This window comes from Caretta caretta, chromosome 8, assembly GCF_965140235.1.
Source record: "Caretta caretta isolate rCarCar2 chromosome 8, rCarCar1.hap1, whole genome shotgun sequence".
Taxonomy (NCBI): Eukaryota; Metazoa; Chordata; order Testudines; family Cheloniidae; genus Caretta; species Caretta caretta.
The window spans coordinates 109,214,822-109,241,760 of NC_134213.1; the positions used below are offsets into that span (position 1 = coordinate 109,214,822).

General features: G+C 48.1%; 1 protein-coding gene and 1 long non-coding RNA gene across 3 annotated transcripts in view; one reads left to right on the plus strand and one right to left on the minus strand.

Moving 5' to 3' along the window:
- MED8 (mediator complex subunit 8) overlaps positions 1–26,841 on the plus strand; it is a 32,273-nt gene extending 5,432 nt beyond the window's left edge. The window contains exons 2-7 of one of the 2 annotated variants that reach the window (XM_075131929.1): positions 5,102–5,220; positions 8,812–8,956; positions 9,710–9,850; positions 10,273–10,354; positions 15,083–15,331; positions 26,239–26,841. In XM_075131929.1, the coding sequence (XP_074988030.1) occupies positions 5,102–5,220; positions 8,812–8,956; positions 9,710–9,850; positions 10,273–10,354; positions 15,083–15,331; positions 26,239–26,252 (750 nt within the window). In that variant the 3' untranslated portion in view covers positions 26,253–26,841. Of the gene's footprint in view, positions 1–5,101; positions 5,221–8,811; positions 8,957–9,709; positions 9,851–10,272; positions 10,355–15,082; positions 15,332–18,259; positions 18,769–26,238 lie in introns of those variants that run through there. The other variant, XM_048862539.2, reaches the window with a different exon arrangement.
- The window catches only part of LOC142073047 (uncharacterized), a 28,696-nt gene continuing 12,965 nt past the window's right edge, over positions 11,209–26,939 (minus strand). Inside the window, exons 2-3 of the long non-coding RNA XR_012669755.1 lie at positions 25,927–26,004; positions 11,209–11,456 (exon numbers count right to left, since the gene is read on the minus strand). This is a non-coding gene — a long non-coding RNA (uncharacterized LOC142073047). The remainder of the gene's footprint in view (positions 11,457–25,926; positions 26,005–26,939) is intronic.

Sequence of the window (26,939 nt, forward strand, 5' to 3'; positions counted from 1 at the left end):
AGACATTATTTTGGGGCAGTTCTCTGACCTGTGTTATGCACAAAGTCAGACTAGAAGATCACAATTATCCATTCTGGTCTTAGAATCTATGAAACTACTTTGATCTCTGTATAACTGCAGAGGTACCTGGAACTGGGGCTGTGCTGAAGAGTAGGCTGGGGCTTCCTGTGTCTCCCATTTTCACCATTTTCCAGTTTCCCCCAAATCAATAAGGTTCTGACCCTTAATGCCTGAATGTGGTGTTCAAGAGATATAATGTGACAGAGGGAGAAATACTATCGAGTTGAGTGTGAAACCTTCTTGAACATAGCCATTTAAAATACAGTCTTGTCATGTTGGCATGAACATTGAAGATCCCTGTCAAGGTCTTCACTGAAATGCCTGATCATTTAAAAAAGCAAAAACCTATCACAAAATATGGGATAGGTCAAACAGACTGCTTTATTTATTTATTATTCCGGGGGGGGGGGGGGGGGGATGGCATAGCTCAGTGGTTTGAGCATTGGCCTGCTAAACCCAGGGTTGTGAGTTCAATCCTTGAGGGGGCCATTTAGGGATCTGGGGCAAAAATTGGGGATTGGTCCTGCTTTGGGCAGGGGGTTGGACTAGACGACCTCCTGAGGTCCCTTCCAACCCTGATATTCTATGATTACTGTACTGCCTAGGAGGTCTAGTTATGGGCCAGGACCCCACTGTGCAAGATGCTGTACTGACACAGAACAAAAAGACAATCCCTGCTGCAAATAGTTTACATTATAAATACAAGACAACAGACACATGGGGGAGCACAATGAGACAGTGCTGATCGGTATGCTGGGCAATAGTCTCTGCGCACCAACAGCATAAGTGTTGTCTAGTGTTTTGTAGGCCTTGTGGAAAAGGATAGTTTGAAAAAGGGTAATGAGTTTTACATATGTTTACAGGGAGCTTCTTCATAAGAACGGCCATACTAGGTTAGACCAAAGGTCCATCTAGCCCGGTATCTTGTCTTCCGACAGTGGCCAATGCCAGGTGCCCCAGAGGGAATGAACAGAACAAGGAATCATCAAGTGATCCATCCCGTTACCCATTCCCAACTTCTGGCAAACAGAAGCTAGGGACACCATCCCTGCCCATCCAGGCTCATAGCCATTGATGAACCTGTCCTCCATGAACTTGTCTAGTGCTTTTTGAATCTGTTATAGTCTTGGCCTTCACAACATCCTCTGGCAAAGAGTTCCACAGATAGGCAAGGTGCGGACAGACCACAAAGGGCCTTGAAAGTGAAGACAAGCAGCTTACGTTTGATGGAATAGAGAAGAGGGAGCCAGGAGAGAGATGCGAAGAGGGGGGTGATATGGTCAAACAACTGGCTACAAAAATGATCTCTGCAGCAGCATTTTGAATGAATGTGAGCAGGGCAAGATTGCATTTGTCACAGCCAGAGAGAAGGATGCTACAGTAATCGTGATGTGAAATGGTGATAGCCTGGATGAGAATTTTACTTGTGTGGAGGGGTACGACAGTCCATCTCTGACAGATGTTAAGCAAATAGACTGCAAGATTTAGAAAGAGCTTGGATGTAAGGACCTAGAGAGTGGTCCGAGTGGAAGATGAGACCCAGGTTTCCAGGCCCAAGTGGCAGGCAGGATGGTGGCGTTGTCCACAGGGTGGTCCATAGTGATCAAGAAGAGATGGGGGAGAAAGAGGAAGAGCTCTGTTTTAGCCATGTTGACCTTAAGCTGGCCGCTAAACATCCACAAGGAGATATGAGAGAGACAGATTTTCACAAGGATAGAGCAGACAGGTAGATCTGTGAGTCATCTGCATAGAGATGGTGGTTGAATTTCAGTTTGCAGATGAGATTACCCAAAGATAAGTGAGAAGAAAAGCGGATCCAAGACAGAGCCCTGTGAAAAATGGCAGAAGTTTGGAGAGCAGATGAGGTCACACTGAAGGTGTGATTAGAGACTTAGAAGGAGAACCAGAAGAGGGCCAAATCATGGAAACCAAGGGAGAACAAGATTTCAAGGAGAAGGATATGGTTGACTGTGTCATAGGCAGTTGTCAGGTCAAGGAGGATGAGGATGGAGACTGATTCTGAGCTTTGACTAGGAAGAGATCGTTAGAGACTTGGTGAGAGTGATTTCAGTGGAGCGCAAGGGGTGGAAGCCAGATCGGAGAGGGTCTAAAATGGAATTGGAGGAGAAGAGATCAGACAGTGACTGTAGACAGCATGTTCAATGAGCTAGGAGATGGGGAAGTAGTTGGAGAGGCAAGTGAGGTTATAGGTGGTTTGGTTTTTTTAAGATGGGAGAGACTAAAGCTTGCTTGTATTGTGAGAGAGGAAAGAGCCCGAGAATAATGAGAGGTTAAGGAGAAAAGTGAGGGTGGGGATCAGAGTGGGCAGTGAGGGAGATCAGGAGATTGGTTCACTGGAGCAAGTGGAGGGGTTCGAGGAAGAGAGCAGATGAGACACTTCTGTATGTGTGACAGTGCAGAAGGAGAGATGTTGGAGGGGGAGGGGGAAGGGAAAGGCAAGCTGAGGGGAGGGGAAATGTTACGTCGTATTTTGTCAACCAAATCGGTGAGATCCCGTGGCAGGAGAAGGGATATGTTTGGAGAGTTGGGCCACGTCTGCACTACGGCCCTTCCAGCAGCACAGCTACACCGCTGCAGCTGTGCCAGTGTGAGAGCTCCTGTGCAGCCGCTCTACGCCGGCAGGAGACCGCTGGCAGAGTTGAGCCACCCCCCACGAGCAGTGGTAGCGATGTCAGCGGGAGAGTGTCTCCTGCCAACATAGTGCTGTCCACACTGGTGCTTTTGTCCGTAACACTTAGGTCAGTCAGGGGGGTGTTTTTTCATATCCCGACCCACAAAAGTTTTGTCAACAGAAGTGCTAGTGTAGACAAAGCCTGAGTCGGAGACGGTGAAAAGGCAGTTGGCTTTGCAGCCATAGGAATCAGGGACATTGAAGAAGTAGTGTTGTTTAGCTAGGAAGCTGGCAGAACTGAAACGGGTGAGAACAGATTTGTAATGGAGGAAGTCAGCCTGCTCGTCCATAAGAGATGCTCTGCAGTGTGAGAGCGGACACAGAGGAAACAGGTGTTGGGGGTGAGCCAAGGCTGGGGATTGGCAAGGTGGACCTTGTGATGAGAGAGAGGGTCAAAAGAATCAAGGGTGGAGGTGAGAGAAGCGTGGAATGAATCAAAACAATCCTAGAAATGGGGGGAGAGGGTTGAGAGCAGAGAAGCGCTGATGGGCTGGAGGCAAACAGAAAAGGCGAGTTCCAGGGCAGGGGCTGACTGGTGGTGCTGTAAGAGGGCAGGTGATGGTGAGAGAGAGGGAACACAGCAATTAGAGAGAGCAGTGCTTGGTGAAGTCCGAGTCAAGTGCAAGAGTTGAGCCAGGGCTGCAGGTCGAATGAAGGGTAAGAAAATGTGCAGCTGAGAGGTTGGATGGGTTATCAATGTGGACGTTGAAGTCATTGAGGATGAATGTGGGAGATTGCGAGGAGAGGAAGGAGAGCCAGTCATCGAGATCTGAGAGGAAGGCTGATGGGGAGGAGCTAAGTGGATGGTAGATGAGAGCAACGTGGAGTGGGAGAGGAGAGAAGAGTCAGATACAGTGCTGTTCGAGGTAAGGGAAGAGGGACAGGGTGGAAGCTGTAGGAGCAGGAGGGGAGACATCCAACGCTTCCACTACGGTCTGTTCCAGGGTGGGAAAGGTAAGAGAAGGAGGGGCCTCAGTAAGAGGGAAGCTGCAAAGGCTGGATGAGGCAAAGGGATCCCGGTCTTGGTGAGAACCAGGAGCTGGTAGGAGGGAGATATGAAGAGTCTGTGGATGGCTGTGATCTTTTTAGAAATGGCGTGGTGTTCCAAAGGGACACAGGGAAGGGCATGAGGATGGAGGAGAATGGATGTCAGGTTGGGAATAGTGCAATGAGGGGGCAGAGATGATGGTGGGCATGTGTGTGGCAGGTGGAGCGGGTAGGGATGGAGGGAGGACCAGGGCTGGTGCAAATGTCAGCAGAGGTGAGGAGGAGGAGGTGGCAGAGAAGGATGTGGATGTGGGATCTGGATTTGTGGTGGTGGGAGGAGTGGTAGATTGGAATGGGAAGAGGAGTGAGTAGAGCTGGTTGGAACCGTACAGGGGTGATGGTAACCAGGATGGGGAGATGGACCCAGTGTGGGGAAGGGTTGAGGAATGGAGAAGGATGGTTGCTCTGAAACAGGAAGGGTGTGGTGAGAGCCATGGGTGGATGCCTGTAAAATGACTGTTTCATGATCTGCTTTCCCAATCAGCATTCCCTTCCCATTGTTTGGTTGCTCTCTCCCACCCTCCTTGGTGTATTATTATTCTCTTTGTGGTTTACACTGGTAAATTAGTGGGGCAGGGACCTAGTCCAACTGTGTTTCATAAAGAATTTTGTGCAACTCTGCTACTGTGTAAGTAACATAGTAGCCAAGATCCTAGAGTACTTTTCGTAAGAGTCCAGTGTTTGACCCAGCTTCCTAGGCTGCAGATACCCACCCATCTGTTAGGTGGCATGCTGTGCCCCAGTTGACTGCCACCCTCCATCCCAGAGGATGTCAGTGAGATGGCTCTATGTAGGTATGAAACACTTTGAGATGAAAGGCAGTAGTCAACTCCGTTTGTGGGTCTAGGTGTTATATGACACTAATCACCACAGTGTCAGAGCACCAGCCGCAAATTAAAAATGGCAGATGAAACATGGGAGCCTACAGGTTCCATGGCAGCTGGAAATGACATGTGGTCAGTCAGAGACCAAAGGCAGAGGGTGAGGGAAAGAGGCTGGTACCTGAGTCTCAGGTGGGTATGGGGGTTGGGTCTAGTGGTGCTTAGGAAATGCAGGAAACCAACTGCCTTGTGAGCTGCACGAGACTGAGTTCCTGGCCAAAGAGAAATGGGACTGTGACAGAAGAAACCCCAAGCATTTTATCTCAAACACGTTTCTCTCCTGGAAGAGTGGTATTGTTCTATCCGCTAAGGGGGAGTGGGGCGATGCATATGAGTTTGTGTCTGGTGACCTCAGTGCATTTCTGGGGCTGAGGAGAGCACTAGGCCTTGTCCTAACCCTTCTCTTTCCCGCTTTCTGCAGAGGGAGGAGAAGCAGCTCGAATTGTCCCTGGAGGCGCTTATTAGCCAGGTGGCTGACCTGAAGAATTCCTTGGTCAGCTTCATCTATAAGCTAGAGAATGAGTATGACCGGCTCACCTGGTAAGAGGGTGTGCATGTCTGTGAGTGCGGGGTGTCACGGCTAATCTGTCCTGTTGTGCAAGATGTGCTCTACATTCTGCTTGCTGGGGTTCACAGAAGCCTGACTATACTCGTGGCCCTTATTTCCAGCTGCTAAATCCCATGAAAAGAATCCCCACCCAAAAAATCTTTTCTTAATACTAACTTTTCATGCTAGCAATTGCAGGTGTTGCCACATGGCGGTCAAGTGATTTTGGAGGGGAGGTGCCCACACACTGGGTTTGGCAGATGATCTTCTGAACAAAGAAGCAGCCACAAGCCTTGTAGAAGAAGTGCAAACTACAGAGGTGCCTGCTCCTTGTGTTGGCTCCTGAGCAAACTGTGCTTCAGGACCAGTCATGAATGGAGTAAGCGGGGACCCTCCCTTGCTCTGTATAGATTCTAAGGCCAGAAGGAACCACTGTGATCATCTAGTCAGACCTCTTGTATAGCACAAGCCAGAGAACTTCTGGGGAATGTAGGGATAGTTGTGCATGATATTCTCCACTCTAGAAATGGTCTGGTTCTATTATCTGATCTAATGTGGGTGGTTTCCTTGCTCGTTAGTCCAGGGTTGCAATTGATTTCTAAATCTCGGTTTGGGTCTTTGTTCTAGGGTTTTTATGCAGCGCCTATCACCATAGCATTGAAGTACTTGAGGGACACACATCTCTCCCTATATGCTGTCATGACTTTTCAGCTGTGAAAATTCAACTTCGGGATTGAAATTTTCAAGATTTGGTCTTTGCCCAGAGATTAACTTCATAGGAGAGTTTGACCACAATCCACGCTGGTGTTTCTGAGTTCGGGGGGGGGTGAACTCCCCACTTTTCCCACTTCTAAAAATGGCCACATTTTACACATTCCGTTGCCATGGTGATGGACACAGTGTAAGACCCTAGAAAGAATAGAATTACCCTACACAGCTCAGTGCTGCATGTGTTCTGAAATGTGACCTTGTCTTGTGAGTGAGTCCTTATGGAAAGGAATGTCCACCCCCAAGGAAAGGAAGGAGCATTTCCAGGACATCAGTCATGGGCAGGATAATGGAACAGCTGATATAGGACTTGATTGATAAAGAATTAAAGGAAGGCAGTGTAACTGATCCCAATGAACATGGGTTTATGGAAACCAGATCCTGGCAAACTAACTTAATATCTCTATTTGATGAGATTGCAAGTTTGGTTGATAAAGGGATGCGTGTTGATATAATATAGATAGACTTCTGTGAGGTGTTTGACTTGGTACTGCATACCATTTTGTCTGAAAAAAAACCAAAAACTAGAAGGATATAAAATTAACATGGCATACATTAAATGGATTAAAAACTGGCTAACTGATAGGTCTCAAAATGTAATAGTAAATCATCATCAAGTGGATGTGTTTCCAGTGGTGTCTCGCAGGGATTAGTTTTTGGCCATATGCTATTTAACATTTGTATCAGTGAGCTGGAGGAAAACACAACATTACTGATAAAGTTTGCATATAACACAAAAATTAGGGGAAGTTGTAAATAATGAAGAGGTCAGGTCACTGATTCAGAGTGATTTGGATCTCCCGGTTAAGCTGGGCACAAACAAATAATGTGTGTTTTAATACAGCTAAATGGATATATCTGGGAACGGAATGTAGGTCATACTTACAGGATGGGGGACTCTATCCTGGGAAGCCATGACTCTGAAAAAAATGTGGATGTCGTGGTGGATAAGCGTTTGAACATGAGCTCCCAGTACTGTGGCCAAAAGAGCTAATGTTATCCTGGGATGAATAAACAGGGGAATCTCGAAGAGGAGTAAAAGAGTTTATTTTTCCTCAATATTTTTCACTGTTGTGACCGCTGCTGGAATATTATGTCTAGTTCTCGTGCCCACAATTCACGAAAGATGTTGATAAATTGGAGAGGGGTCAGAGAAGAGCCACAAGAATGAATAAAGGATTAGAAAACCTGCCTTATAGCGATAGACTAAAATAGCTCAATCTATTTATCTTAACAAAGAGGTGGTTAAGGGCTGATTTACAGACTATAAGTACGTACGTGGGAAAAAAATATTTTAATAATGGGCTCTTCAGTCTAGCTGAGAAAGGTTGAACATGATCCAATGGCTGGAAGTTGAATCTAGCCAAATTCAGACAGGAAATAAGGTGTAAATTTTTGACATTGAGAGTATTTAATCATTGAAAAAATTTACCAAATGTCTTGGTCAATTCTCTGTCACTGGCAATTTTTAAATCAAGATTGGATATTTATCTAGAAGACGTGTTCTAGGAATTATTTTGGGGAAGTTCTCTGGCCTGTGCTATACAGGAGGTCAGACTAGATGATCACAATGGTCCCTTCTGGCCTTGGAATTTGTGAATCTATGAATGACTATGCAAAGGCACAGACAGGTGGATCTGGTCAGGCCTCAGTGCAGCCAGCTTTCTCAACATTCTCAGATTCTGAGAGTTCACTGAAAGGAAAGATCCAGTTGGATTTTATCCCTGCCTAGAGATGGCCTTCAGATCTGTCTGCCCACACCACCAGGAGTCATCCTCCATAGGGGTTCTAGCAGCGGGGATGTATGAGGATTTGTATGATCTATCCTCAGTTCTGAGCTCCATCCTTGGTTCAGCACTGGCCTGCAACTCCTTGATACCAAATCTTTGTTAAATCGGGAACTTCAACAGAGCCTTGAGCTCCTTAATCCCAGCCAGGGACAGAATTGCATTGAGATCTGAGAGAGACCACATCCATCTCATTCTTTTGTTGCTCCTGATTAGGGCCACTATATCTTTCTTCCTGACTGCACTGCTTACCCAGGCCATCCCCCCCAGCCCCACCCCGTGTGTGGCAGTAAAACTCATAGTTGTTGCTTTGAATCTTTGTCCATGTGGATCTTACTCAAGATGTGCTTGGGCCTCATGCATGAAACTGTGTGCATGGCTCCTTGAGTAGGACCTTGAGAGGGACCCACGTGGAGAAGACATCTTGAAAACCCACATTTACTATACGATAAGTAAATTGTTTGTTCCACGTTTCTTGGGGTACGTCTACAGTATGAAATTATTTCGAAATTATTCTATTTGAATTTTCAGAAGCTATTTTATACATTCGGTCTTCTGTGTCCCCACTAAAGAGCGTGAATTCGGTGGAGTGCGTCCACAGTACCAAAGCTAGCATTGAATGTCGGAGTGGTGCACTGTGGGTAGCTATCCCACAGTTCCCACAGTCCCCGCCTCCCATTGGAATTCTGTTGGTGTGGGCAGACAGATCTGAAGGCCATCTTGTCATAGCATGTAATTTAAAACCTACAGGCACCTCCTTCCCCTTTTCCCTTTCAGTGGTGCTGGGAATGGCGCCACCCATGGCATCATACAGGGGGAGGTGGAGTTATTAGTCCCTGCTTTGAGCCTTTGAAGTAGGCTTCTTTCACAAATACCAGAGACCACCCTTCCTCCCCCAGCCTGCTCTGCCCCTGGCTCTGAGGGTTTTGCAGAGACGAGTGGATGACGAACTGAGGCTGAGCTGTGAGAGAGCTCTTTCTGTCTCCTGCATCCATTCCCAGGTCTCGCTCATCCCCTTTCCCTTCCCAGGCCCTCAGTACTGGACAGCTTTGCACTGCTCTCAGGCCAGTTGAACACGCTGAACAAAGTGCTGAAGCATGAGAAGACACCCCTAATGCGCAACCAGGTTATCATCCCCCTGGTGCTATCTCCAGACCGTGATGAGGAGATCATGGTAAGAACCTGGCAGCTCTGCTCTGCTGAGAGATGCCCATGGAGCGCTGGAATGTGCTTCAGGCAATAGCTCCAACTCACCTACAACCTCCTAATGCTTAACACGCATGGCCTTTCCACAGAAGGAAGAGGGGGATGAACCGTTTGGGGGAGGGGTGGCTCATCCCAGAGCTGCTGTGTGGAATCGTTTCACCTGCGAACTTGCACTTTGGTACAGTCTGTAGTCCTTGCTCCACTTTGTGAAAATGCAGTCACCGTGCAGCCAAGGCCCCTAGAGAGAGCATCCCCTGTACTGACAGGCCTCCCCACTGGCTGTCCAGGAACTTCGCCTCAGCCATGCTCTCTCCAGAAGAAGTCTGCATCTTGCATCATGTCCTCAACTAACTGACCAACAGGGAAGTAAATTCCACAGTCCAAGACACGCAACTAAGAACCCCCAGGCCCCCAGATATTGAAATGTGGGGGCTGTTAGCACAAGCATCCCAGCTAAATGTGACTGTCATGGCAGTCATTGCCTTGGGAGAGAAGAGGGATCTCGGGTAGTCCCTAGAATGTTTGGATACTATGAGGACAGGCGTAGTGTAAGAACCTAGTTAGATAGGACCCAAACCATTTAATGCTTTGTAGATCAAAATCGCTCAACAGCAAATTGTTAGCCAGAGCTCTAGCTTCCTAGCCTGTGTTCTTTGCTCCAGTTGAGTGACTGCTCTGCTGGAGGGTTGGGCTCTGAGCGTGGATTCTCTGATTGTTCCAGCGACAGACAGAAGGACGTGTGCCAGTCTTCAGCCATGAGGTGGTGCCGGACCACCTCCGTACCAAGCCCGACCCTGAGGTGGAGGAGCAGGAGAAGCAGCTGATCACAGATGCAACTCGAATCAGCTCTGATGTGGCACAGGTAGGGGAGGAACAGCTAGGTGCTGCACCCACCTTCAACCCAGAGAACAGGCGCAGGCTCCCCATTTCTCTGTCTTGCTCCTGGGTTGCTACACCCTGCCATTCTGTCCTTGTTGTAATTTGCTTTTCTTCTAGGCCCTTCTCCCTTTCCCCTTCTGTGATTTCTCCAGCTGCCCCAGACCATTGGGCTCCACCTCCTCCTAAAGTGCATCGCATTCTGTAGGGATTGCTGTTTGATCAGCAGAGATGAAGAGTACACAGTCATTCACATGGCTGTTCCCTGCCAACCTTCTTTTGGACCCAGGCCCCCTAAATGCCTGCATTCAGTCACACAGCCACTGAGAAAGGTTTTATACACTCACCTTGCTGTCTTGTACCATGCTGGAGATGTCCTTGCATTTTCTCATTATTTCCACTTTGCAGAAACAGATCCAGAGCCTGAACAAAATGTGCTCAAATCTGCTGGAGAAAATCAGCAAGGAGGAGCGAGAGTCTGAGAGTGGAGGTATGGCACTGGGGTGGAGATGGGGTACAGAGTCCAAGGGGAAGGCTTGAGAGGTCAAGTAGAACACAAACCATAGGGCCTGAGGAAAGCAGAAGGGCCTTATGGGAGAAGAGTTCGGGGTGGGTGGTGGGAGGAGAGGCTGAGCCAGGAGAGCCATTTTTTAGAAAGGAATCCAGACTGTTTGAGATGGGTTTCCTGTGTGCCAGGCATTAGGTATTCTGTGCTGTAGGGAAATCTAATTGATCCAAACTAGCATCATTCAGGTGAGTTCTGATCCTATCAGGAATGTCATTCTGGCCATTCTGGCACCACTCCATGCAGGTTGCTATTTCTTGTTTTTTCCTTGATGATGCTGTGAGTGGTGCTGTCCAAGATCCAAAATATAGGTTTTCTCTGCCTCAGAGGGCTTACCATCTAACCAAGGCAGATGTGTAGCAGCGATCTGACTCCAGCAGCCCACCTACAGCACAGCAGCCCACATCCTGGTCTTCCCCGGCCTTGGTTACTACTTGCAGGGTGACCTCAAACCCCCCCCCACCACCACCGCCCCAAAGCACCTCAAAACCGTCTGGTCTGAACTGCCCAGCCCTGTCCGGGGACAAGTTTGTTGCTCCTCTAAAGAGACAAAATTGCAGTTTGCTACTTTAACTGGAGTTAACAATCACTTCAATTCAAACACAGCACTAGGTTGGTTTAGATAAAAGGGAAACAAAAATATTAGCACAAAGAGACAGCACCACCCAACCATCTAATTTCCTTCCAAATGCAGCGCTGGGATGGATATGGACCTTCTCCAGATTTTGTGGATCTGTAATAGCTTTGATAAGTGCTTTTATTCTCTTAGGATAGTCAGTCAGTTTAGTAAGTTTAGTTTGTTAGCCAGTAGTTCATAGTTAAATAGCATTAATCTAGGTTTTAGTATCTCATGAGAGTACAGGTGTCTATGGTGGGGCCGAAGACTAAGAAGCATGGCTTTGAAAGATGTGTGTTATGTTCCGTGGTCTTCCCAGCTTCGGATGCCCACACCAGGGGCTTCAAATGCCTAGAGAAAAGACCTCGTTCTTCGTGTGATGCTGTCTGTTGCACATTTACTCCCCATGTCCTGCAGGAGAGACAAAAGATTTCAAGCCCTCTTATTACAAGAAGTTTTGACTGTTACCCCTTTGGGATTGGGGGTATCAAAATCATCTGAGGGAAAGAACAGGTGGTCTGAATCAGCCCCAGGAATTTCCAGAGTGAGGAAGTTGATTACGCCAAAGGCATCAACCTCTGCACTGAGCTCTAGTTCCAAGGCAACCAAGCATTCAGTAGCTAAACCTTCAGACCCCGTTGCAAGAAAGGTACAGCCCTCTACTGAGACCATTCAGGATAGAGGACTTAAACCCCCTGACATCATGTTGGACCTGAGGACATTAGTTCAAACAAACAGAAAGCCAAGATGAAACATATCTTGGAGTTGGAAAAGATTTCCCATTTTTATTCATCAGATTCGTTGGATTGTGAATTCAGTGTGGGTCCAAAGTTAGCTAAGGAACCGCAGCCTAAAAACATAATAGCCAATTGTAGGGTTTTCTTGGCCTTCAGACAAAGTTTTGTTTAATAGTTATAAAGGCTTGTTCCTCCTCCTGAGACCAATGCAAAGTAGCCAAAGAATCCAAAGTATCCATCAAAATCGAGCACTTCATCTCTTCCGGTTCTTTCTATCATGGTTTAGTCCTAAGTGGAGCACAGGATCTGGTCCAAGAGGTGAATATAGCTGGGCCACTTGGTAATAGTGACCATAATAGAATTAAATTTAATATCCCTATGGTGGGGGAAACGTCACAGCAGCCCAACACTGTAGCATTTAATTTAAGAAAGGGGGACAACACAAAAATGGAGAAGTTAGTTAAACAGAAATTAAAAGGTACAGTGCTAAAAGTGAAATCCCTGCAAGCTGCATGGAAACTTTTTAAAGACACCGTAATAGAGGCTCAACTTAAATGTGTACCCCAAATTAAATAACCTAGTAAGAGAACAAAAAAAGTGCCACTGTGGCTAAACAACAAAGTAAAAGGATGATAAGACCATTGCAGAGAAACTAAATTAATTCTTTGCATCAGTCTTCACGAAGATCATCTGACTTCTTGGCTCCACCTGCGAAGACACCTACATGGTCTCCAAGAAAGACTAATTTAATCTGTATCTCTGCTGCAGATTCCGACCTCAGTTGTATCTCACATAGTCTTTGTCGTGCTGTATGGAGTGGCTCACAACCTAAGTTCCCTGTAAGCTGTGCAGCCATGCAGCAGGTTATTTAGGGAGGTGCAGATCCCCCAGCCCAGCCCCTCCAGAGCTGCTGGCGAAAGGAGCCCTTCACCCGGCCCAGGCCCACCGGAAGTGCTGCAGCTGGGGAGAGGTGCCCCTCCCCTGGTCCAGTCCTGCCCCGCCAGAGTGGCTGTGGAGAGGAGTCCCTCCCCCGCCCAATCCAGCCTCTTCCCCAGCCCGGCCCCACGCTGCCGGAGCTTTCAGGGAGAGGAGCCCCTCCTCCGGCTTGGCCCAGCCCCTCGGGAGCTGCCACGGCTGGGGAGAGGTGCTCTTCACCCAACCCAGCCCAGCTCTGCTGGAGCCGCCGCGGCGGGGAGAGGTACCCCTCTCCCCCATCCCAGGTGCTGCTGTGGGGAGAGAGCTGGGGGGGGGTCCTCTCTGTTCGCCACAGTCCCGAGGCAGCCTGCACCCCAAACCCCTCATCCCCGGCCCCACCCCAGAGCCCGCACCCCCCACACCCCAACCTTATGCCTAGCCCTGAGCTGCCTCCCACACTCCAATCCCCTCATCCCCGGCCCCATGCCAGAGCCCGTGGCCCCAGCTGGAACCCTCACCCACCCCGCACCGCAACCCTGTGCCCCAGCCCTGAGCCCCCTCCCACACACTGAATCCCTCGGCCCCACCCCGCCACATGAATTTTGTTATGGGCACCAATATGGCGGTGATGTGTCACATGTCACCTCCATATTGGTGCACATAACAAAATTCATTCCTCACATGGGTGGGAAAAATTAGAGGGAACACTGCTCACAGCTATGAGTGCCTACTGCTTACCTCAGGGCAGACTATCAAAGGGAAGGCAGGCATCCCAAACTGGTGAAGCCTGTCTGAGCTTCTTCCCTGAGCAGGGTCTGTCAGAGGATTGTAGCATGTGTGCTGTGGTTTAGCAGGTATGTACCCAAGTGGAAACAAATGTTGGCTTCACTCAGCTGCATTCTGTGTTTTAGCTCTGGTATAATTTCCACTGATCTAAGATATTGAAGCTCTTAGGATAACCTGTTCCCAGATGGCAGCACCTTTGTTGTCTGGCTTCCTCTTAACACTGCGAATTTCAATAACCTTTGTAGTTTCCTAAAGACAATATATAAAATTGACTAAGTTGGCTAGCCTTTTCAATAAAGAGCTAGCCATGCCCCAGATCACTCAACATATCCCATGAGTGGGAATATGCAGAGTTCATCCTGAAGAACTCCAGTTACAAGTGAGTAACCTTCATTTCTACAAGAGCTCAAGCAGCATCAGCTGCATTCCTTAGGTAAGGTACCCATCAGTGACATTTGCAGGGCTGCAACCTGGACATGTGAAAATATGTACCCGAGTCGTATTATTTTCCAAGCACCAAGGGAAGATGCCAGATCTGGACGAGCTGTATTGCAGTTCTTGTTCAGATAGACTCTGAAACCCTCCTCCTTGCTGCACTGCACCTGAAGTGGAATGGACGTGAGCAACCACTTAAAGAAGAAAAAAAAACCAGTTACTCACCTGTTCTGTAACTGTTGTTCTTTGAGCTGTATTGACACATCTATTCCATGACCCACCCTCCTCCCCTCTATCTTAGACTCCAACTTCCTGTTTCTGGTAAGAAGGAGCTGAGGGAAGGTCAGGACAGCTCTGCCCCTCTATTCCATTGGCTAACACCACAAGCACGCAGACAGTGCATGCGGTGCTTGATGGGTACTGGTATGGGGAAAGAGCTCTGGCTTTGGTGCACTTGAACACACATGCTCACCCTGAAGGGGAATGGACATGTGCAACACATCTTGAAGGGCAGCAGGTACTGAACAGGCAAATAACCATTTTGTGTGCCATAAGGAGTCTCAATTCTAAAGTTCTGTGCTCTATCTGTACAGGAAACCTCCTGTTTTTAAAAACAGATCTTAGGTATTTCTGGTATCCGTGGCCAACATGGACTAGCATGGCCCTGTTACCTGAAACCATGTATGTTCAGTTCTGGAAAGTAGGTTTGGTTTTCCAACGGTCTGGGAAGGCTGTGGCATCTTATTCCATTGCTACCTGCCAATCCACAGCATGGCATCTCGGAGAAAGGGGCCTTCATGGAGCCTCACGGATGTATCGTAGGTGTCCCATAGTGTCTGAGCACCTCACGGTCTTTAGTGAACTTACCATCATGCACCCCGGTGAGGCAGGGCAGGGCTTTTGTCCCCGTTTTACAGATTGGGAACTGAGGCACAGAGACTGACTTGCGCGAGGTCACACAAGGAGTCCTTGAGGGGGAATTGAGCCCCGGTCTCCTGAGTGCCGCTAGCATGCTGGCCCATCCTTATTCTATTTCATCTACTGGTATCCATGCCAAGTTCATTGTTACGGACGCAGGACAGTAGTGAGCCCAGGTTGCCTCCTGGGAACTGTCCAATGGACTTGGCTGTTGAAATGCTCCAGAAATCTTCTCTTTCCCTGCAGGTTTACGGCAGAACAAGCAGACTTTCAACCCTGCTGATACCAATGCACTGGTGGCAGCTGTGGCGTTTGGAAAAGGGCTGTCGAACCGGAGGCCTCCAGGCTCAGGGGGACCTGTCCAAGCAAGTCAGCCAGGAGCCGGTGCCATCATAGCAGGGGCTTCAGGCATCCAGCAGGTCCAGATGTCAGGTGCTTCCAGCCAACAGCAGCCTATGCTTGGAGGAGTGCAGATGTCACAGGCAGGCCAGCCAGGTAAATAAGAAGAATGCCTAAGAGTGCTTGGTGTATGGGGGGGAAGAGAGGGACATCAAGGCCAGCAGTCCTACCCCAAGCACCACGTTCACCGTGCTGCCGGGGAGAGCGGGCTCTGAGAGCAGAGGGATACGCAGTATGGCGCTGGGGAGACCTGGCTTTGAGAGAGACATCTTTGAGGCAAGATGGGGGCTGAGGGCAGGGAGAGCAGAGCATATGTGGCATGGAGCTGGAGAGACCTGGCTTTGAGGGAGACCTCTCATGGAGTTGTGGGGGACACCAGGGTGTAGCTGAGTAGACTGCGGTATCTTGGGGATCTAGGTTAACCCACAATATGATCCAAACTGCCATTAAACAACAACTCAGAGCTGGAGTCAACAAAGGGATACAAACGGTGAAACGAACCCATATTCTCTTAGTACAAGGGAAATCTAGACATGAGGCTTCACCTCAGTGCAACTGAGCTTATTCCCACACCTCAGCACAAGCCACACTAATCTCTGTGGATCTTTAACATGGGTTAAAGCCCACTCCTGGCCCACGCTCATCCACTCTGCTGGGAGTGACCGAGAATCCTGTTTTAATAAAGACATTTCCCAGCATGTTGCAACCAGACATGTCAGAATGCACAGCATCCTGTTGGGGACCATGCATGCAGTCTGCAGGCTAGCGTCTTCTGTCTGTATTTGCTCCCCAGCAGAGAGTGAGCGCCCTGGGAGTGTGACCCTACCCCCCCACCCTCTGCACCTTCCTAACTCCCACCTCAGAGAAGTTAAGCTCTCTCAGTGATGGATTTGTTTTTACTTGAAAAGTCTGTGATCTGTTGTGAGGTTTTGGGGACCATCCAGATGGGTATGGGGTTCTGTCTCCACCTGCCCTGTAACCTTGCGGTCCTTAATGCTGTGCAGCTACCGTTCAGATGGCTGACATCAGTGGATTTCCAAGAAAAGCCAGAGATTCAGAGATGAACTAGTCAGGGAATCCAGCATGAACAAGTTACACAGAAAATAAACATAAAGACGCAAACTTGATTTACATTTCCATGTTCGATAAAATCCCTTTGCTAATAGAAGCTGCCTGTTGTCTCTGAACAGTTGCCCGGTGTGTGCCCTGCTGTGGGTGGAATCTGGCATTCACTGACAGCTTCCTGCCTAGAGGTGTCCCTCAGTTTCTGGATGAAAGCCTCCTTTTTAAAGGGGTCCCCCCAAAACTATGGTGACATGTAGTTATTCAGAGTGGGGAAATTCCATCTTGAGGTGATAGCTGGGGATGTCTCAGTGTCTCCCTATTAACTCTCATCATTCATCATTATCTGTTCCTGGGTTGGACAATGGATGATTACATGGAGCCACTTGCCTTAGGAGGTGCCCCTCCCTGCTATGAGGTGGAGTTGAAGTTGTAGTACCAGTTATTAGCACAGTTTTCTCTATATAAAAATACTTAGATTCATAACCAGTCTGTACACCTATTTCATTATGGCCATCACATTCAGAACATGACAAGCTGTGATACAAGATCTTACTCAATATACTTTGCATACTGTATTCTTGTTCTGTAAATCAGTGGCTCACTGCCATTCTCTCCGGGGGGTGTCTGGACCTCGATTGTCATGTCGGTTACTAGCCAGAAATGCTGAAGTCAGCGGTAAGGCACGCCATGGGCATGACTCTGAGCAATAGAATGTGAGTGCTGTGGATGCTCAAAGCTGAAGGAAGTTACGTAGATGCAGACTCTGGCTAAGTTTGGTGTTAGGATCCAGGCCCATGGATTTGCGATGCGTAAGTGTCCTCCAGAAACTCAGCTTTATTCAAAACACACATTTCTAGCCCTTACAGTTGTGAAGGAATCCTTTGAAATATAACCCAGCATAACCAGTGCAATGGTGTCTGCTGGTGTCAGCAAACATCCTGAAACAATGCCCCAGAGAGGTAGAATGGCCTCATTTATCTCAGTGGGGTGATAATTATGAACCACGACAATGTAAATGTCAGCACTGTTAGCAATTTCATGGTTGGTCCTGTTAGCAGAAACCTCCAGTTAATGTGTTTCTCCAAATGCTCCCATTCCTAGGGTGTGGGAGGCCCAGCTGCCACTTCCCCCCACAGCTTCTGCAATGAAATGACAATGTAGTGTCAATACAGAATTCTGTAGCACACAACACTGAATTTAGGGCAGCCCAGAAACAACTGAATTAAAATCATAAGGAAAGCTGAGCTGATTGAATTACTCATGCTCCTATTTACTTCACTAAAAATCTCAAATTTCTAAATTATTCTTGAAGCTGCCACAGAATCCAGGGGTGGGGGGTATGATGTTTGGGGAAGGAGGTGTTAATTGAGGGTAGTGTGGATATAACTCTGCCTACTGGTGAGTTCCTGGATGTGCAATGATAGTATTGATGGAAAACACCTTTGAGCAGCAGTCTTAACTCTAAATTAACATTGAGGAAGACAGTGTTTAGTGTTAGTCATTAATGCTCTGAGATCCTTGTGAAATGGAAAGTGCTATAGCAGAGCAAATTATAATGTATGGCTTGGCCAAAATAATGAGCAATGGTAGCAAATCTACCTGCCTGCAAACATGTGATGGAGGGTGTAACCAGGAAGAAGAGGGGAAGGATTTATTTAGGATGGGACAGAAGTTGGAACTGGATGACAGGAGAGGATCACCTGATAATTTCCCTGTTCTGTTCATTCCCTCTGAAGCACCTGGCATTGGCCACTGTTGGAAGACAGCATACTGAGCTAGATAGACCATTGGTCTGACCTGGTGTGGCCATTCTTATGTTCTAACCAGCCTGCCCTAGAGCCTGGGGTTGGGACTGGATGGCTCCCAATAGGGCTGTTTCTGCACTGATGTTTTGGTGGTGCTCTCCTGTACAGACGATTTATCTTACAAGTGACTTCACAACTCCTTTTTCTTCTCTAGGTAAGATACCCAGTGGCATAAAAACCAACATCAAATCTGCCTCAATGCATCCATACCAGAGATGAGCAGGGAGGAGCCTCGTCCTGGCTGACCACACAACACCAGCATTCTTCCTGCCAATTGCCACTCCAGGATTTCCTTCCATGCCTGTCAAATCCCCTCAAGCCTCCACTCATAATCCCCAGCAGGGAGATTTCTGGGTGGGCTCTCCCATCCTGTGAGCTCCAGGCTGTCTCCTTCCTCTGGTTTTATTCAATGCTGGAGGGTTTGTGCGGAGCTGCTGGTGGCCACATGCTTGGGGTAGGAGCTCCCCAGACAAGGGAAAGCCTGTCTCCCACCTGGTCTGGCCTGGAAGGGTCCATACGCTTCATTCATCCGAATGCAGAACCTGAACGGCTTCAGAGAAAACTCTTCTCCTGGCTTTTGTGTAAGGAGGTCCATGAAGGTTGCACTGCCTCCTCCCTTTCCCCTGCCTCCCATTATTGAATAAAGACCATGTACTATGCCAAGCATGACCACTGCTGTCTGTTTGTCAGGTCCAAGGGAGCCTCGCAGCCTGAGTCTCATTTCCCTTTGGGAATGGCTGTAGAACAGTTCTGCCTGTAAACATGGCATGGAGCTGGCCATTTATATGGCATCTTGTTCTCTATTGAATATTGATACGGAGGTTGAATCCAGGAGTTGCTGTTGGGTTTCACCTGGACACAGCACTCCCTGCCATGAGCAGAAGAATTTTTGTTTACTGTAAAACTCGCAATAGCTATTCCCCAGGCACCAGTGCTGGAATGAAAAAATCCATCCAAGGGGAAAATGAGCAACCCTGTACCACCCTTCGAGATTCCATGTTGTGAGGGTCATAGCAGAGGGAGCTGCAGGAACAGAAGCACAGATGCTCTGTTTCTTATCTACGCTCCTCTAATGCCTCTACTTGCCTTGATCCCGTCCCATCTCCTGATCTCCCTCGCACCCATTTTTGCTCTTCTCCGTAATTTCTCACTCTCCTCGTGCTCTTTCCTCTCACAATACAAACATGCTTTAGTCTTTCCTATATTAAAAAACCCTCGTTTGACCCCACTTGCCTCTCCAACTACTGCCCCATCTCCCTCCCATCTATAAAGTTCATTGAATGCACTGTCTAAAATAATAGATAATCGAGGCCAGCAGGGACCACTGTTGATCATCTCATCTGTCCTCCTGCCTAACACAAAGTGTGGAACTTGCTGTCTGGAGTTCCATCCCAGGCCCTCTCCAGTCTCGCTTCCACCCTTACACTCCACTGAAAGCACTCTTGCCATAGTCTCTAATAACCTGTTCTTCTTTTGGAAATCCTGTCCTCCCTGGGCTTTGGTGATTTTGTCCCCTCCTGGTTCTCCTCCTACGTCTTTAGTCACACATTCAACATGTCCTTTTGAGGGAGATCTTCATCTGCACTCCCAATGTTATATGGTGGCTCCATAGGGCTCTGTCCTTGGTCCTCTTCTCTCTCTACACACCTGTACAGGGTAATCTCATCCACAAATACCAGTTCAACTACCAGCTGGATGCTGATGACTCTCAGATCTACCTTTTCTCTAGGCATGTCTCCTGTCCAGACTAAAATCTTGGCCTGTCTCTGACAGCTCCTCATGGATGTCTAGCCATCAGTTCAAGCTCAACATGGCTAAAACAGCTCCTGACCTTCCCCCCGTATCCTCCTCACTACCTGCTTACTTGATCACTGTGGACAACACCATCTGCCCGCCTGTCACTTGGGCCCATTACCTGGGCATCATCTTCGACTCAAACCTCTGTCTAAGTCCTTGCATCTGGGCTATGTTTTAATCTTGCCAAGTCTTTCTGCATAACATCTCTAAGATAAGGCCTTTTTCTGTCCACCCAGAGAGCTAAAACTGTCATCCACGTTCTCATAGTTTTCTTGATTATTGCCACATCCTTCTGTCTGGCCTTGACAAATGCCGTCTTTCCCTGCTTATATCCATTCTGATCGCTGCTCCAAAGATCATTTTCCTAGCCTGTTGCTTTGACCATGTCACCCTTCTCTTTGCATCTCTACACTGGCTCCCGCTTCTCTATCACATAAATATAAGCTGCTTGTCTTCACTTTCCAGGCCTTTCATGGCCTATCCCTACTTTGCGTATCTCATTCATTCTCGTAATGTCAACTCCCTGCTCTTATCAGCCGAGGACGTCAGCCTACATCTTCTACTTGTTAAATTTTCAAACAAGCATATTCATGCTTTCTCCTATGCTGTCCCTCAGGCTTAAGAGGAGCTCCCCGTAAACATCTGCAAAGCTACCTCATTATCTTCTGTGACAAAGTTCCTGCTCTACCTTGGTGGGTCTGGTGCTTATTGGTGGATTTGCTCGCCTTGGAGCTTCACGGCAGCCCTCAGCTTGGCTGTTTTTCTGAACCCACAGTCCAGGTCGACTCCTCCTGTGTCTGACCAGGAGTTGGGAGGATTTGGAGGGAACCCGGGTCCGCCCTCTACTCCGGGTTCCAGCCCAGGTTCCTGTGGAATGCAGCTGTCTAGAGTGCCTCCTGGAACAGCTGTGTGACAGCTACAACTCCCTGGCCTCCTTCCCCATGGCCTCCTCCCAACACCTTCTTTATCCTCACCATAGGACCTTCCTCCTGGTATCTGATAATGCTTGTACTCCTCAGTCCTCCAACAGTCCGCATTCTCACTCTCAGCTCCTACTGCCTCTTGCTCCCAGTTCCTCACACACACACCACAAACTGAAGTGAGCTCCTTTTTAAAACCCAGGTGCCCTGATTAGCCTGCCTTAATTGATTCTAGCAGCTTCTTGATTGGCTGCAGGTGTTCTAATCAGCCTGTCTGTCTTAATTGTCTCCAGAAGGTTCCTGATTGTTCTGGAACCTTCCCTGTTACCTTACCCAGAGAAAAGGGACCTACTTAGCCTGGGGCTAATATATCTGCCTTCTATTACTCTCCTATAGCCATCTAGCCCGACTCTGTCACACTTCCTTCAAATTCCTCCTTAAGACTTTCCTTTACCATGATGCCTACAAAAAAATTGACTAAGGTTAGGCTGTTGGTGTGCTGAGACCACTGTCCAGGGTACTGACTGGTGGTGTCCCATTGTTTGCTTGTACTCTTCCATCCAGTAACAGAGATTCTTCTTCAAGTGCTGGCCCTTCTGTATATTCCACCATGGGTACACGTTTTCCATGCACCCAGAGTTGGAGAATTTTGAAGGCAGTGTCTGCCAGCCTAAGATCAACACAGACTTTAGACTTTGTCAAGGTGTCCCTAAATTCAGTCATGGCAAGGGCTTACCTGCCAATGGACATGTTCCAAACAATGACTTTATAGATCAGGTCATGAACAACCCTTGAACATCAACCAAAATTTCTCTCTCTCGGCACATACGGCTTCATGCACTCACATCACATCGTTTGACAGACTCCATCTTCGTTGCCTACAGGCATGGCTTCAGACAGTGTACTCATCAAACAAACAGTCCATGAACACAAAAGTAACAGTTCCTACCACAGTAATCATCTCTACTATGGTGGAAGGATCCCCACCAAATATGCATAAGTGTTCCCTTTCTTTCCCCATCACCAGGCACAGTGATCATTACAGATGTCTCCCTCTTAGGCTGGGGAGCCCAGATGGACAGTCATACAGCACGGCACTTGGACATCCCAAGAGACTGGGATGTATATGAACATTCTGGAATTGTGGACAATCTGAGAGGCTTGCAAAGCCTTTCTCCTATTCATACAACGTCACCATGTCTTGGTAATGTCGAACAATATGACAACCATCTTTTACATCAACAAGCAGGGAGCAGTGAGATCCATCCCCGTGTGCAGAAGGATTCAATCCATGGAATTGGTGCATCAGCAGTCAGATCAGGCTTTTGGCAGCTTACCTTGCAGGGAATCAAAATGAGTTGATGGTCACACTCAGCCGACACTTTGCTATCAACCAGGAGTGGGAGCTACATGACTCCATGGTAAACAGTATTTTTGCTGGCACCTTAAAGACTAACAGATTTATTGGAGCATAAGCTTTCATGGGTAAAAACCCCACTTCTTCAGAAGTGGGTTTTTTACCCATAAAAGCTTATGCGCAAATAAATCTGTTAGTCTTTAAGGTGCCACCGGACTCCTTGTTGTTTTTGTGGATACAGACTAACCCGGCTACCCCCAGATACTTGACAGTATTTTTGCTCTATGGAGAACCCCCACCACGGACCTGTTCACCTCTCAAACAACCAGGAAGTGTAACATATAGTGCTCCAGAGGCGCCCTAGGGCTTCATTCGTAGGATGACACTCTCCTTCTGTGGTCAGATCATCTGAACTAGGCCTTCCCTCCCTTACTACTCCTATCTTAAAAAGAAAAGAAGTACTTGTGGCACCTTAGAGACTAACAAATTTATTTGAGCATGAGCTTTCGTGAGCTACAGCTCACTTCATCGGATGCAGCTTAGTCGCTAAGGTGCCACAAGTACTCCTTTTCTTTTTGCGAATACAGACTAACACGGCTGCTACTCTACTCCTATCTTGAGTCTTGCAGAAGATTCATTGGGACAAGACACGAGTCATCATCATCACCCCCAACTGGACCAGACAGTTTTGATTCCAGAGACTTGTACTCCTGTCATCTTACTCATCGATCAGTATTCAACCCTTTTCCAATAGCCTGACCCGGGGAAGGGCAGAATCAAGCATTCCAACCCCCAAGCACTCCATCTCAGGCATGGGTTTTTGGATGGGCATCAACTCTAAAACATTTCTGCTCTGAAGCCATGCAAAGCATCCTTACTAATAGTTGAAAAGATTCCACTCGGAAAGGCTACTTAGCCAAGTGGAAGTGTTTGTCTGGGCACAAAAAAAACTTATATCCCCAGAAGCTGCAGGTATTCTCCTTATTCTGAACTATCTTCTTTCCCTCAAAGTAGCTCGTCTTTCCATCAGCTCTTTATGAATCGACCTGGCACCAATCAGTGTGTACCACCCACCTTCATATGGGAACTCAATTTTTGCTCACCTGCTGACTGCCTGGTTCTGGAAGGGCCAAGTTAGAACTTTTCTGCCATTAAGGAACCCTGCTCCTCAGTGGCACCTACGCCTTGTTCTTTCGGTGCTCACAAAGCCACCCTTGGAACCACTGTCTACATGTTCCGTGTCTCGCCTATCTATGAAGGTTGCATTCCTGGTAGCCATAATCTCAGCCAGGAGGTGGGTGTAGAATAAGTACAAAATTAAAGAATTAAAGTTAGCTTGATAAGTTAAATGATAAGGCCAGAAGGAATAAAGTAGGGAGGACGTCTGGTTCAAAGAACTACTAGTGAGATAAAGGGAAGTTTCTAAACAGAAGGCCTCTGACCAATAGGAGAAGCTGTAGATGGTTTTAAATAAGACAAAGAGAATCTGTCTTTAAATAAGCCAACATGACCCTTCCCCAGCCCACACACCAATAACGCCTGTGTGAGCCCAGGTGCAATGGGGAACCTGTTGGACAGCAGGAAGGAGGGAGGAAAGGCCTTGGGAAGAAAAGAGGTTGTAAATCTTACCTGGATTAAGGCTGGAAATAAGGGTGAACTGTCTCCAGTTGTCTTTTGCTGTAGTCACATCAAAGTGACATCACTTGTTTGTTAAAGATATAAATAGTAAACTCTTAAAGGGTTCACTGATCATACCTGCCTGACCAAGCAAGAGCCGACCAATATGGGTCTAAGCACCCCTTGCTTTTAGCCCATTTGTAAGTATCTTGATCAAATGCTTATACAGGTTTTGTTACTGTTTGGATGCATTGCTTATTATTCAGGCTTTTTAGGCATGTTTAGAGTAATTGTATAAGTTTATCTTTGGATTTAATAAAGGAATTTATGGTTGTAATGGGGTACACACTGCACTCCTCTGGATTCGGCCCCTTGGCCCCTTCTCCTCCGTGAATCAGGGACACTTTAGTCTGGTGCAACACCCGTGTTCTTTATTTGTGATCAGTTTCCCACCACCAGTTTCCAGCTATATACAGGCTTTACAGCTGCTTGGCCTACCACAGGCCTGGCCAGCAACAGACTAAGAGGCTCCTACTCCCTCTGCTACACAACCCCCAGCTCTATGTGCAGGTGGCGGAGTCCCACTCGGTGCAACAGAGGCTGGTCCTCGCAGAAGTCACTAGAGTCAGAGACCTCCTGGACTACGACTGGGGAGACTGGCTGGATCCCCTGATGCTCGCTCAGTGCATGGGGCTCTCCGGCCCTCGTACTCCCCAGCACGTACTTCAGGAGGCGAGGGCCACTTTACCACCCACTGCTCGGGCCTACCTTGACCGGGTCCTGCGGGAGGTTGCCCACCCTACACCCCAGGCCCTCTGGACATTTTCATCGGGACTCTGCCCCGTGGCCCCACCCGGCCATCCCACCCCTTCACTGTGAGCCAGCTGCACGAATTGCAGCCAGTTCATTTCTGGACCATGCCAAGGAAACATCTGTACACGCTCATGCTCCACACCCTTCACGTCCTCGCCCCCTGCCCCATCACGAAGTGGTGGGACCTCCTACCGCCTCTGGAGGGTGAGGCACCCCGGTGGGCCAGCCTATACTCCAGCCTGGTCCCAAAGCCCGCCGGGGATAACAGTTGGCGGCTCCTTCACGGGGCCATGAGCACGGGCATGTTCTTGGCACGGTTCACCCCCATCCTGGACACCTGCCCCTTCTGCGGCGTGAGGGAGACTCTGGCACATGTGTATCTGGAGTGTGCCATGTTGCAGCCCCTAGTCCGACTCCTACAGAACCTCCTGCTGCAGTTCTGGTTGCACTTCTCCCCACACTTGTTTATATTTGCACACCCTGTCCGTGGCCCCACTAAATTGCGAGACCTCCCCATCAACCTCCTCCTGGCACTAGCTAAAGTAGCCATCTACGCCACCAGGAAGAGGATGCTAGACAAGGGAGTGCTCTGCAACTGTGAGGCCTATTTCCACTCCTCCCTGGTCTCACTCATCTGGGCAGAGTTCCTCTGGGCGGCATCCGCTGGCTCCCTTGACACCTTTGAGGAGCAGTGGGCACTGTCCAGGGTTCTCTGCTCGGTGTCCCCGTCAGGTTCTCTTCGTTTAGCCCTGTGACCTCACCCCTGTCCCTGTTATGTCTTTAGTTGTCCCCCATACTTAATTGAGATCCCAGACCTTGTGGATCCTCCCCTTAGGCTGGGAGAGGTCCTTTAGGAGGCCACCCATTTCCAGGATCCCAACAGGCTGAGGCTGAGCTCCTAGTCTCCACCCCCCAACTTTTTCTGACTTCCTTCCAGCCTTATAGCTCCTGCTAATGAGGCTGGTAGGTGTGGTCAGTTACCAGGCAAACATAGGGCAGTTCACCCAGCCCCAGTCTATTCTCTCTGAATGGGGCTGGAGTGGCAGGAGCTGGTTAAGGGCTCTTTCAGCGCCTGCCACAATGATTAAATTAGTGTTTGGTGGTTTCCCATTTTAATAATTTCAAAGATTATTAATCATTCCAGCAGTGGGTGATCTTGGAGCACTGATGGTGGATCCACCTTACATCATATTCCATAGAGACAAAGTTTCATAGCATTTGCATCCCAAGTCTCCCCCCACTCCCATCACCCTCTCCCTGCACACACACACACACAAATTGTTTCAGAGTGTCACCTGAACCAGTCAATCCACTTACCTGTGTTTTTTCCAAAACCACACACATCTGAAGAGGAGAGGTGACTTCAATCCCTTGATGTGAGTCTGAGCCTTTTACCTACAAAGGAGAAAACCAGTCAGGAAATCTCCCAGACTGTTCATTTCCATGGCGGAAAGAGTCTGAGGCCATGCTGTTAAATGCATCTCGAACTGTGTCTCACACTGCTCCCAGCTGTGTCATTGCCGGCCCCCTTTATAACAACCTTTTGCATAGTTGAAGATGGTTATAAATTCTCCTCCTCAGTCTTCTCTTGACTAAAATATGCCTGTTTCTTTCAATCTTTCCTCATAGGTCTTGTTTTCTAAACTTCTTACCATTGGTGTTGCTCTCCTCTGGACGCTCTGCAGTTTGTCCACATCTTTCTCAAAGTGTGGTTCCCAAAACTGGACATGACACTCCAGCTAAAGCCTTCCCAGCGCCAAGTAGAGTGAAAGAATTACCTCCTGTGGTCTTACATACAACGCTCCTACTAGGACATTCCAGAAGGACATTTGCCGTTGCAGCATTGGCTTTTTGTAACCTAGTGGTTAGCGGGTTTTTAATCCATTTGAGTGCCATGTTAGTTTTGCATCATAGAATATAGAATCATAGAATATCAGGGTTGGAAGGGACCTCAGGAGGTCATCTAGTCCAACCCCTGCTCAAAGCAGGGCCAATCCTCAATTTTTGCCCCAGATCCCTAAATGGCCCCCTCAAGGATTGAACTCACAACCCTGGGTTTAGCAGGCCAATGCTCAAACCACTGAGCTATCCCTCCCCCCCACCACTGCATCGTTCTAGTTCAAAATGTTGTACCACACATTTGCTTTACAGAAGTCTAATTATATTACATCAACACCATTACCTTTATCAAACAAACCTGTAATCTCATTAAAAAAAAACGGGTTATTCTGACCAGCGCTATTTTCCATAAATCTGTGTTGACTGGCATTAATTATATTACCCTCCTTAATTGAGTCCCCTATCATCCATTCCATTATTTTGCCCAGGCT